Source organism: Achroia grisella, unplaced genomic scaffold, assembly GCF_030625045.1.
Source record: "Achroia grisella isolate CSIRO2021 unplaced genomic scaffold, CSIRO_AGI_Agris_v1 utg840, whole genome shotgun sequence".
Taxonomy (NCBI): domain Eukaryota; kingdom Metazoa; phylum Arthropoda; class Insecta; order Lepidoptera; family Pyralidae; genus Achroia; species Achroia grisella.
In genome coordinates this window covers 189,139-202,713 of record NW_026713038.1, presented here as the reverse complement: position 1 = coordinate 202,713, position 13,575 = coordinate 189,139, and the positions used below count along the sequence as shown (strand labels likewise).

The window sequence follows — 13,575 nt, the reverse complement described above, 5'->3', positions numbered from 1 at the left end:
TACAAAGTCGAACTAGCAATATTTAACATCACGTGACTTGCGCAGTAAAAATAAATACATGCGAAAGAGTTCACTGCGCAACTTTCATAGTTTCTGGCTTGATATAAGTTGCTTCTCGATAATTTTCACTAACGGAAATTAGCAACAAATGTATTTATAATACTTCGAAGCGAATATATAGCTCCATCAGTGAATGAGTATTGACATATAAAAATCCAAGATATTCCCATACATATGAAAAAGTAGTAATTCAAATAAATGAACATCACAAATCGTCATTTAATCCCAAATATAACAACATAAATATATCTTGTCTAAATATATATTGTCAGTCACTTGATTTAAATAATATTTTAAAAAGTATGTATATATTCACTTAATAAATTTAAATAATATACGTAGAAAATAATATATTTAAAAATTTTACAATACTTCGATATGTATAAAATAACAAACATTACTGAAAAATGAAAAACATTTTTTAGTCTCTGGTTATGCATCTTGGATTTTTATATACCGATGTTAATTACACTGTAATTTCTATCAACCACAGTTTATCACTAACGAATCGTTTATATTATTTACAAGCGTTCTCGCAATAAACTATGATTTAGAAATAATTTTATATAGTAAAATTCGATATCTTAATAATAAAATGCATTAATAAAAAAAAAATATTTCTGTAAAATTGACTTTAAAGTTAAAACATTAAAATCGATTTTCCGTTGCATTAATTTTGAATTAAGGCAGTTTATAATAAGCTTGTGAAAATGAGGTTAACAAAATTGAATGACAATTTCATAAACTACTACATAAGTATTCATTAATTACCAGAAACGATTAAATATTACATATAAGATTCATTGGAAATTTAGCTGTAATGATAAATTTGTATACATAATTGATTGTTTGTATACATATGTTACAATACAGCACTGTAGTCAGTATATAAAATACATTTTAGTACTACATCGTATAATAAAGCAAGTTAGTATACAAAACAGCGGCTGTATTCAGCGAATTGATTTATTTAGAAATTGATGACTCCGCTACACATATCTGGATAACAATACAGTGATTTCATTATCAAAATTAAACAGCCAGCATTTTTCTTCTGTTAATTAAAAAAAAAACAATAATTTAGAAGTGTTCTTGCTCATATAAAGAAACTGGACATTAATAATGCTATAAAAGTCTGTGACTGATTTTTTTAATGTAATTCAAATAGCATTTCAACATCATAAAAAAATCAACTGACGTATCACCTGCTAGTACATGGTAAGTCGCCTTTCACCAGTCCTATGACTGTTACCGATCACGCATGCTATCACATCCAGGGAACTAAAATGACACGCTTCTAAATCCGTAACTTTATTGTTTTTTTTTTCAAGATTGACAGATAACGCTTGTCGTAAACTTCGGTAACGAATAAGATTTTTAGATAAATTCAATAATACCCTATGAAAAATAATAATAAAAAAAAAGGACTCGATAAAAGAGAAAGGTATGATGTATTAAAGGAAACATAATTATTTTTTTAATGCTAACTACTTATGATACAAAAATTATTTATGCATGTCGTTAAATAACTTATTAATTATTATTTGTTAAGCATATTTCATATGACATCTTGTTGCGAGCCGTATTACACTTGAGAATTGCCTCTTACATCTATATTTCACTATAATGAGGCGTATACAGTTATCGACTTTATGTCAAGGTGTTAAGATTTATTATTTGTTTGTACATTTGTATAAGAATAGATTTCTTATAGGAATAGCTCGCAATAAGACAATACTATTTTAATGCAAATTTGATAACTAGACTAATGATTGATATATTTAGAAGATTCTAAAGTTAGCGTCATCACTCTCAAACATTGTCAAAACTACAATGTGTGACAGAGACGAGTAGTTTTTGTGAGAACGGTTTCAACAATCGAATGTTTGTTAGCTCTATCCTCTTCACGCCTATATAACTTGTTATAACTATCTCATTTCAATAAATCGACTTTCCTCGAGTTTTTGCATTAAAACAGCATTCGTGTAATGATTACAGCCCAGTTTATCCCGTTAGACCTATTGATACATCATACAATCATTGTATGGGCGGTACACGTTGACTAAATATCGACCTAAGTCCATTGTTAATATGAAACAAATTACTTTATCACTGGTTACAATGGCTTAAGACGCCCATTTCATATTCTAATCTCAGTCCGATACAGTAGCATGTGCACGCAAATGCGGACGCAATTCTGAAATATATCTATCCCGCTTGCGCTCACAGATAAGTCTCCGTAAAGCGAAAGAGTATATCCCATTCACTAGGTTCATACACAAACGGGATAAAATTTTAAGATCCCACCCTGGTGAGAAACAGTAACGACGCAATGTCATATTGATGGATATTTTTTATTATTATCATTTTACGCAATACATTACATTAAAATATATTAAAATGGTAGATTTCATTAATGCAATTTACTTACCATTAAATTATATATGATTATTTCAAATCTGAATGAAATATTACATTAAAATTACGAAGGGAATACTGTCTGTTGGATTTTTCACCATAACTTTATCGTATGTTGAACAAAATAAATACTATGAATCGGGTGTTCAAAACATGACTTTAATTCTGGGTAATAACTACTAATTACCAATACTATATTCATAACTAGACAATAATGAAATAATGATGCAAAATAATAATAATGAAAAACAAACCACAAAATAATGAAAATAATGATACGAGATTGCGCCGTTACTGTGCCCAAGAGTACGGCCTCTTAATAAAAACATCACAATAAATAAAAACTTATAATTTACAAATAACCGTAATACAAGACTGTACTAACACAGCATACTATACACAACCTATCAAACGTGAACAATGATAATTCGACGAAAATCATTAAATAAGGTTCTATCTAGTCCCATAATAATGATATTCAGTTCGATTCGAACATACTATAGCAATATACTATTTTTTAATGAAAATATTAATAATTCCCTATTTTAAAACGTCAAGCGGTGATTAACTTTTGTTATTGCCTATACGCAAATTAAAAAAGCTATCCAATCATTGTAGTATCAAGGAGTTGCAATATAAATGCATTAATAATTATATTATTATAATTTAGTGTTCTCTATCTGTCTGCTACGTGACATTTTATTCGACGATTTACGAAAATACTCAAACTAAAAAATATGCATATTTTTTAAAGAAACAAACCATCTGAATCTCTATTCTGATTAATGATACTTTAATAAATATCAAAAGTTAATAATTTACTAATAAAAAAATACTCATTGAAAAGCTACAAATTCATTGGCAGCCGTTGCAGTGTTGCCACTCTCAAATAAAAAAAAATATAAACATCATATATCAATATAATGGTTTATACACAATTACAACAATTTTTTCATGCAATTTATCTGATAAAATTTATATTACACTGATTTAGGTTTAATAAATATTTAATCTAGTATTTTTCGTTTACATCGTCGAATATATCGTGACGTAGCAGATGCCAACACGCCGTTTCCAATGCATAAATATTGGCTGTTTTTTACCAATCGGTAAGAGGGCGCCATATTGGCTACACGTTCCATTTCACACATTCCGTATCGCTTCATTCCAGGTATCGAATTGGGACATGCAATTTGTTAATTTCTACTACGCTAGTTCTACATTTCTCCTATATTGTCTAAAAATATCAACACAGGTTTTGTTAATGTGTAGCACCAAAATTAAACTAAAATAACTACCAAAGGCACCGTTCGTATTATTTATATTAAAACAAAACTAGTTCTAGCGTCTTCTATACAGCGCACATTGCCATAAACACTCCTGATTGGTTAAAATTATTCTTTTCTTTTTCATTACGAGATGGCAATACTGTCGACTTCTTTTGATTTATCATTTTCAACTTTACAGCAGTTCAAATAAGTGCTAAATTTGTCACGTTAATATTGATTAATAAAAATCAATGATTAAAATTGTTTCATACTATATACAGTGCATATATTGGAATCATATTTGATAGTCGATTATCAAACTACGAATTAGTCATGGAATTAACGCCTTTAAACCTACAGGTCATAAATATCAATTACGTATATACACTCGATTGATGTTTAATATTATCAACGCCCGTGTCCACCGGACCGCACTTTCAGTGTCGCGTAAGCCACTCCACCTGGCAGCCAATATGTACGCTATGAAAACATTCAATTTCCAACCCTATTACAATGTAATTAAATAGCATTTTGCAGTGTCAACGGATGATTATGTGCCCCGTGGCCGTTGTGCGTTGTGAAGTCATCTTCTATTAGTTTGGAAACATCGGCCTTTGTTTGACTTTCGTTGAGGCGTTCGGTTTGTATGAAATTGGCGGATATGTGGCCAACGTTGGTAGTTTGATTACCATTGTTGGTCTCGGGCGCTGGTGCGTTGTCTATCTGTTTGTTGACTGTCGACTGCTCTTCTGGTTTGTCCTCGATCTGTAATGAATACATAACAATAAAATAACGTCATGACAATTCACACAGCACCATTTAGTCTCTAAACTAAGCAGAGCCTGGGTTATGGGTACTAGACATATGACAGATATAGATAGATACATATTTTTTAAGTTACGAGGCTTATTATTACATACTTCTGTATCTTTTTTCGAAATCACTCCTATGGATTGTGAAAAAGCGAGAGGTACGATATTACTCATGTAACATGTGGAATTAACATGTTTTCCCACGAAATTATAATATGAATCTGGATATCTTATGGACAAAATATGTTTGGATCCCAAGAAAAGATGAACATTGTGTGAAAGATGATATGAATAAAAGAAGAGTTTTTATGACGACCGATAGAGAGCAGAATATATTAAGATAAAGGCAAGGCAATCGAATGATGATCACAGTATAGGGTTTTTCAAGAAGGTATATAAAGTTCAACAACACGCACGTAGCACATCTGGTGTTTCAGACATCCATAGGCTACCGTAATCATTTACCATCAGATGGGCTGTGCTGTATGCATGTTTGCCACCTAGTAGTATAAAAAAAACATGTGATACGACGTGATGTGATACATACACTATTGTGTTGGGACAGTCCCAGTAGGTCGGCAGTGAGGTTCCCGTTGTTGGTGACCGCGGGAGAAGCGCCCGACGACGGCTCCGGCTGCAATTGTAACAATACTTTATTTGTAACGTACAGTAAAGAAAAGACATACACAATATATTTAAAGGTCACATGAACAGGGCGGCCTTATTGCTGAAATAAATCTTTTCATGAAACGGATTTAAATATCGAACACGTAGGCGGTACAGTTTAGCGCGGAAAAATCAGCGTGCGCAATATTGAGTGATTGCATTTAACTATTTTTTGTGTTCACTCTTTTGCGTACTCATTATATGATGATGATGATGAGAGTATGATTATAATATCATGATATCATGAGAGTACGATTCAAGACATTTCACTTTCTATTCAAGTTATATTTTTTATTAGAGAGAGAGTTTGTAGTCCAAAGGCATGTTTAAGATTTATAAATTAATAACTCCTAAAGTGTTTGTAAAGTAACCGTCATCTAGCAGCGACTGTTAAGTGAACGTAATACAGAGATACCCATGCGTGAATACCATTTTTATTGAAAGTTTTGGGTTATTGTCAGGTGTTTTTTTATGGATGATAATGGAATGGTGCACCCGTCTGCGTTAAGGGTATACGCTGGCGGGGTACCAGTGGAGGATGATAAGATGAGTTCAGGTCAGTATATAGTCATAACAAATTCACAACGAATTTATCACGATGCTTTCCAGGGGGATATTGTCAGGTGTTAAGATCTGTAGCACTGCGACATACATAGATGTATTGTGCTCGCCCTTTTTTTTTCAAAATTCGTTACCCGGCCTTTAAGAATTAAAGGATATTTTTAGGAACAATAGTTTTTATCTCCTCAGGGTATAGTGTACTCTTTTGGAAAGCCAAAGGAGATATTTCACTTAAGCACGAGTAGGCTACAACCACATAGGATGTGTAGTGGCGTTTCCTCTTCTGCTTGGCAGAATACATAGTCAGTTACCTGACTAGTGCCAAATCCTAACAAATCTTGCGTGGCGACTGCGTTCCCGTTGTCGGCGGCGGGCGGCGCCGCAGTGGCGTGAGGCGGCCCGGGGAGCTCCGGCGGCGGCCCCGGGCTGTCGCTGGAGGCCGCGGGCGCCGCCTCCGCCGGCTGGCTGCCGGCTTTCTCTTGTTGCTTCTTATCCTCTTCCGCTTGCTATAACACAAACAAATATAGACGTTTTTAATTTAACTGTAGTAATAATGTTAAGAAATGAAGGTACTTATTTTTTATGTACATTCCGTTTAAATAATTTCACCTAACGGCGCGAGCTACGCGAGACAATCTTTAAGAATAGTAGCCCTACTATATACTGAACAACGCCTAGAAACCCCCGGAACAATAAGGGTCCTGACGTCACGTTTCCTCTGGACCAGATTCTTCCTAACAGCTATACAGTCGTTGTTTTCTTAACAGTTATGTTCCATCTGGTGGCGAGTGCCTATAAATGTAAATGGCAATACGGATATCACGTCATCATGTGACGCTCGTAGTACCGCAGTACTACGTACTCGGCCTCCTCGCGCCGCAGCCGCTCCGCCAGCTCGGCGGCGCGTCTCTCCTCCTCCTCCTCCTCCTCCTCCTCCTCCTCCTACCTTCTTGAGCCTGGTGCGCGCCATGATGGCCTCGACCCGCTGCTTGCGCGCGAGCCGCTCGCGCTCCTCGCGCTCGGCCTCCTCGCGCCGCAGCCGCTCCGCCAGCTCGGCGGCGCGTCTCTCCTCCTCCTCCTCCTCCTCCTCCTCCTACCTTCTTGAGCCTGGTGCGCGCCATGATGGCCTCGACCCGCTGCTTGCGCGCGAGCCGCTCGCGCTCCTCGCGCTCGGCCTCCTCGCGCCGCAGCCGCTCCGCCAGCTCGGCGGCGCGTCTCTCCTCCTCCTCCTCCTCCTCCTCCTCCTACCTCCGCTCCGCCAGCTCGGCGGCGCGTCTCTTCTCCTCCTCCTCCTTGACGCGCGCGGCTCGCTCCGCCTCCGTCCTCGACACTCGCTCCGCTTCCTCGCGCTCCGCCTGCTGCGCCGCCTATCCGATACAAATAAAAAGGGGAATGACAGTCGGCACTTTGATAGGCACGTGCTTTAGGAGGGAAGGGGAGTGTTAGTAATGTGGATTAAAAACCCCATTGCTAGCAATATGCAGCCTGGATACCATCGTTAAAAAATTCGTGGTTAAATAGATTATGATAACCAGTCAGATAAAGCCATATCATAATCAATCAGAGGCTACATATACCTCGATGGTCTTTCTCTGTTTCTCTTCAAGTACACCTATATCATGATCAGTCAGAACTATATATACCTCTATGGCCTTCCTCAGCTTCTCCTCCTCCTGCTGTCGCTGCAGCCGCGCCAGCTCGCGAGCCTCCTCCTCCTCGCGCCTCTGTCGCTCTTCCTCCAGCCGCTGTCGTTCAGCCTCCTCTTCTGCTTCGCGCTGCAATCTACAATCAGTAAATAATAATCAGTACCTAAATATCAAAATATTACATTCTTATTTGATATGGTACGGATAAAATGTTAGCCCATTAGGGTCTTTGAATTGAGATGTAAATGAGGGTATTTCCATCTCAACTCAAAGAACACCCGTTTTGACCCTAAATATTAAAGAAGGGAATTGTTAGTAATGTGGACTGATGATCCCATTTCTGACAATATCCGCCAGGGGATCCGCGGAGGTCAACCTGATATGGTATCAGGTTGACCTCCGCTGATCCCCTGGAAATCTTCGTGATCTATTCCTTGCGAATCTACCACGATGGGCTAATCAGAATATAATATAGGCAATAAATTTCACGCGGGCACAGCTAGTGATCCATAAAAAAACCGGTTACCTCTGCCTGTCTAGTTCGGCCTGCCGCTCGGCCTCCTCCCGCGCGCGGCGCCGCCTCTCAGCGAGCGCGGCCTTCGCCTCCTCCGCCGTCGTGATGCGGCGCGCGCTCATTGACGCTGACCAAACATAATGTGTATTATGTCATTAGCTGCCTTTATACCTACGCTCTTAAACGCGTTACGTTTTGTTTTGTCATTAGCTGCCTTTAGACGTACGCTCTTATATGCGCTACGTTTTGTTTTGTCATTAGCTGCCTTTAGACGTACGCTCTTATATGCGCTAAGTTTTGTTTTGTCATTGGTTGCCTTTATACTTACGCTCTTACACGCGCAAATAATCTGAGCAGGAAAGTATGAGCATGTAAATGTAGACAAAAGAACTATTTATTTATTCATTTATTAAAGGAAAACCCATCGGTATAAAAACATACTAAGCCACTGACAGGCTTTCACAAATAATAACAGATTAATTCTGATAAATTTGACAACACTACATATAAAGACAATAACACATTATAGAATTAACAGAGAATATAAAATTTGGGTAAGAACAAGAGTACAGTAACAAAGTATAAATATATACATATTCTTAAATAATAATTATTTGTTATTCAAAGAAATTAGTTAATAGTCTTAATTAACCGTTTTAGATAATTTATTTATAAACAATGACTCAATTTTGTACACTCATCTTGTAAAAAATAAAACATATAAGGTTGCATAATAAGGAAAAATTAAAAGGAATTGGAACAAACAATAAAAAAAAGTAGTAAATGTTACTACAGTCAACCCTCCTATAACGCGGTACTCTCAGAACGCGGTTTCCATATAACGCGGAGCTGAAATTGCGACAGCCCTCCTATAACGCGGTACTCTTACAGCGCGGTTTCCGTTCAACAACGTCCCATCAGTTCTTTCCGTGCACCCAATGAATGGTTTTAACTGGATATGTTTATATCAGCGTGGTTCACGGGTGGGGCTCCTCATGCGCTATCTTCCACTTCTATTAACTAAATAGTTTCGCATCGACAGCGTGCCATGCGTGTGTGTGTCTAACGAAACTGTAACACTATATACGTTCTGCTTATGTCTTAGCCGCTTAAAACCAATGTGAAGATCAACCAAGTGAGGAAGACATTTTGCCCATTAAAAGAAGGCGAGTTAGGCGACTCATATCTGACAGTGAGGATGAGTGTTGAAAGATTACATCATTTTACAAAAGTCTTTCTTTTGTTTTTGTTGGAAAACAGTTTTTTAGTTTAGTTTTTGTTTAATTTTTTTCATCATTTCCTTATTTTTATTGAATTGAAGAGTTCATACTCGTCAATTCAATAAAAATAATTTATAATTTATCTTGTCTTTTGTATTTATTGGTCTCCATATAACGCGGTACGATTGATGTGAGTTGTACTTATTCTGAGTCTCTTATAGCGCGGTTTCCATACAACGCGGTAGACGGTTATAGAACGCGCTACGAATTAGCCTGGTTTGTATGGTTAAATCCGAGTTTCTTATAGCGCGGTTTCCATACACCGCGGTACGCACTCACCGCGTTATAGGAGGGTTGACTGTATATGGTCCCAGAGTATTGATCAAGACGTGTTCTATTGTAGATATTTAGGTTTATTAGTATAATTGGAAAGATAAACGTCCCACCTGATGGTAAATGGTAATCGTCAATTAAAGGACTAAGACATTATATCTCGGGTCCTGTAATTTCACTGCTCAATCTGCACCCTACAACCGAAACACAGAATACAATTTTGTGATATTTTTTTTACACTTACCTGTCATTTCAGATTCGTCAGTCTTCTCTAGCGAGGGCTCCTTCTTTTCTTCTCTTCTCTCATCCTTTTGTTCTTTTTTTTCTACCTTCACTTCCTCTTTCTTTTCCACATTTGGTTCTTGTATTTTTTCTACTTTCTTCTCTTCCTTCTTTTCAACCTTTTGGTCTTCTTTTTTCTCTGCGGGCTTTTGCTCGGTCACCGCAGGTGGTTTGACTTCTTTTTCGACAGGCTTCTGTTCATCTTCTATTGGTATATCTACTATTTTATATTCGGGTTTCGATGGTTCTACCTCTATGTTTTCTTTGACTTCGGTTACCTAAAAATTTCTTTATATTAGAAACTAGCTACCTACTCCGGCTTCGTACGGGTGTAAGTATTATACATATAAACCTTCCTCTGGAATCACTCTATTTATTTAAAAAAACTGCTTCAAAATCCGTTGCGCGTAGTTTTAAAGACTTAAGCATACATAGGGTCATACAGACAGCGACAGCGACTTTGTTTTATACTATGTATAAAACAAATCACTACTATGTATTACATATTTGTTTATAATAATCTGGAGCCCCAATTGTAGATAGTGAAATTTAAATATTAGGCTTATTTTATTATTTACTTATGTAATATTTATTTATTATTTACTTATAAATTAGTGTTTAACTACTATGTCCTTTCCTAATAATTCTTGCATAATTGCTGGCGAATCTTTAAAACAATAATAAATCTGGACAATTCTCAGCGTCATGTAGTCCTAAGCAGAGCTTCTGTTATAGGTTCTAGACAACTGACAGAAATAATAAAACACATTTTTTTTTAATATATTCATAATATACATAGAAACCACCCAGACCAGTACAAATAATCATACTGAATGCCAATGTTTTTACCGTGCAAGAAATCGAACCCGCGACCATCTGCATTATAACATTATACTAAACCATTAAACCACCGAGGCCGTAAATTTTAAAGGACGTTAACATCAGCGGGGTTGGTTTTAAATTAATTTAAATATACCTTATCCTCTAAGTTTTGGTTGTGAGCGTGATCGTCTCCATTGTGTATCTGGAGCGCTTCCAACTTCTGAGACACCTCTATAGCGCTCACTTGTGATTTGTCACGTTCCGACCACGACTGCAAACAATAAATAAATGGATGGTTGGATGAATGAGTGGATGGATGGATGCATGGATGTATAGATAGATAGATAAATAAATAACCCTGGACATTTAACACAGCGCCAGTCCCACGGTAAGCAGAGCTTGTGTTATGGATTCTAGACAACTGATATAAATTCTTACAACAATATTTTTTTGTAAATACACATATAATATTATATATTAAAATTTCAAGCTATATCCTAGCTCTATACAATGCCTGCCTCGTTCAGAGGCGAAACACGTGTCGCAATATGGGAGTAGAAACAATAAAGGTCGAAAATTCATCACGTATAGAATGTAACGCTTCTAGGAGTGGTGGTCAGGTTTCGGCAATGAATATTCGTATTAATAATATGGGATATAATATATTTCAATATTAGAAATATCTACAAACTTACGCTGTACTGTGAAACTGTCAAGGTAACTTACGGAAGAAAAAAAAAAGAGCGTGCTTTGATTTCTCTCTGATTGTTAGGAGGACTACCAAAAACTAAAGACTTTAATATAAGATTAACAATGTTTATCCCCATCACCATCTCCATATGTAATATGATGATGATGACGATGATTATGATGATGATTATGATGACGATGACGATGTGTAAGACTGACCTTGTCGCGGTCGGATCGTCGCGCGGGCGGTGATAACGAGCGACCGGGTGACGCGGACGTCGACTTGCCGCGCTACACAACACAAACATACACAATGTAAAGACGTAACCCTGTTACATATGCAGTGGACAACCCTATCCAAAAGTTCTATCTTATGAACTAAAACTTATAAGCGCCGAGGAACGAACTAACTAGTAACACGAAAAGCACATAAGACCTTAAAAAAACAACATTTAAGTACCTACAAATAGCTAATTTATCATATATGACATATGGGAATTGGATATGTTTAGAACTGACCTTATCGTGATCTTTGGATGGCTTTGGTTTCCTGTGTGGCGGCGGTTTGCCTTCTCCCGGTGGTAACGATAACACTGCAAATCAATAAACATAAATTTAGAGCATGATAAAATAATACTTGCGTATATTGAATTAAAACAAATAATTATGATAAGGAACAAATTTCTTTCAGGTTGTATCTCAGAATAAATTTTCTTTTTAATTATTTTTTTTTTGTTTTCAATACACATGCACAGTGTATGTTTTTATTAATATTATTTGTCTATAAGTACATAACGTTCAAATAACGAACACCACACACTGTCACTTTCCACGATTTTGAATTTCGAATTCACGTCAATTTCACGAGCGCGTTCCGAATTTGGTTTTTCCCAATTGCCGAATACCATTTACGGCGTGCCCTTACTAAGTGAACACTTGATTACTGTCTGTCAATGTGACAATTGTAAATCTACTATCATACTTTTTTAATTTTTACTCTGTCCGTTCTAGATTATTCTATTCAGTATCCGTTTTTAGTTCCAGAACGCAACTTTTTTTACTCACATTGCGTTTATGGCATACGGTGGAGAATAATAAATATGATGAATGAATGAATCATCATCATCATAATCTACAGTTCACTGCAATCCACTGATAGACATTGTTCTCTCTCAAGGCACGAACCTTAGCCCTATTAATGTTTCCCTTCTCGTATAGGAATTACCTGTAACTCTACATGATCAATGTTTAAAATGACATACCGGGAGCGGTCTTGGTGGTGGCGTGCATGGAGACTGGCCGCGGTCGGCGCGGCGTGGTGGCGGCGCGGCGGGGGGCGGCCGCCACGCCGACCACAGTGCTGTCACGTGACACCGACGGCGTGGTCGCCACGCTCGCGTCGCCTGCGCCTCCTGATTTCATCATTCAATCGGTTTGTGCATTCATTAATTGGTTTATTAATTTTTTTTTCGCTTTGGATTAAGTCCGCGATGTATTCAGTAAAAATATATGGAAAAGTAACAAGTAGAATGCCACGGAAGAAAAATAATAAGTTACAACCATAAAAAACTATATGATAAAATAAATACAAATAATAAAAAGTATATATAATAATACAATTTTTGACTAATAATTCATAAAATAATTTAAAAAATCAATTATAACATAACACTTCAATTAATTGGTATTAAAAAGTATATAAGTCTATTCAGAGCTGACCTGTACTTTAGTGCGTAACATCCGAATGGAAACGCGTTCACTAGTATGATGCTAAACAACTACACGACACGGGTAATCATATAATGTTATCATAATGTTTATATGTATTATTATATTTTAATATTCTCGGTGAAATGTGAAACTTTTCTTATGTTATGTTCACCTTAAAACTACTTCTCTGACCATACCGTCTAAAATTATAGTTGTATAAGTTTGTTATTTTATATAGAAGCTTTAGTCCTCGAGCTACATACTAGATGGCGCTGTGTTAAAAGTAGACGTCGATATGATTTCGTTGTATTACTGTGTATATATGTATGCCATTTTATAAAAATAAACCCCTTTTTAAGTTCAGCAATCCAACATCGCTGGTTGTTTTATTTATTCACACCAGAGGACGCTGTAGTAGTCCAGAGTTTAGTGTTGGGTTGTACATTTTTTGGTCCTTCGAGCCGGATGCCGATCTTCCCCAGTATTAAGTGGTAATATGGCGGAAGATAGAACCTAGTAGGGGCAGTGGTTCGCTACTCGGTTTACAATCGGAGGACATCGGAGTTGCTAAGC

The 13,575-nt window shown here is 36.8% G+C and overlaps 1 protein-coding gene across 1 annotated transcript in view; it reads right to left on the bottom strand.

The window, feature by feature from the left end:
* Positions 1-1,338: 1,338 nt before the first annotated feature.
* LOC131852091 (MAP7 domain-containing protein 2-like) overlaps positions 1,339-13,575 on the bottom strand; it is a 74,072-nt gene continuing 61,835 nt past the window's right edge. Inside the window, 11 exon segments of the mRNA XM_059202715.1 lie at positions 1,339-4,511; positions 5,106-5,192; positions 6,097-6,291; positions 6,883-7,152; positions 7,429-7,567; positions 7,958-8,072; positions 9,743-10,058; positions 10,757-10,873; positions 11,512-11,583; positions 11,812-11,885; positions 12,555-12,704. Of these exon segments, the coding sequence (XP_059058698.1) occupies positions 4,266-4,511; positions 5,106-5,192; positions 6,097-6,291; positions 6,883-7,152; positions 7,429-7,567; positions 7,958-8,072; positions 9,743-10,058; positions 10,757-10,873; positions 11,512-11,583; positions 11,812-11,885; positions 12,555-12,704 (1,781 nt within the window). The 3' untranslated portion in view covers positions 1,339-4,265.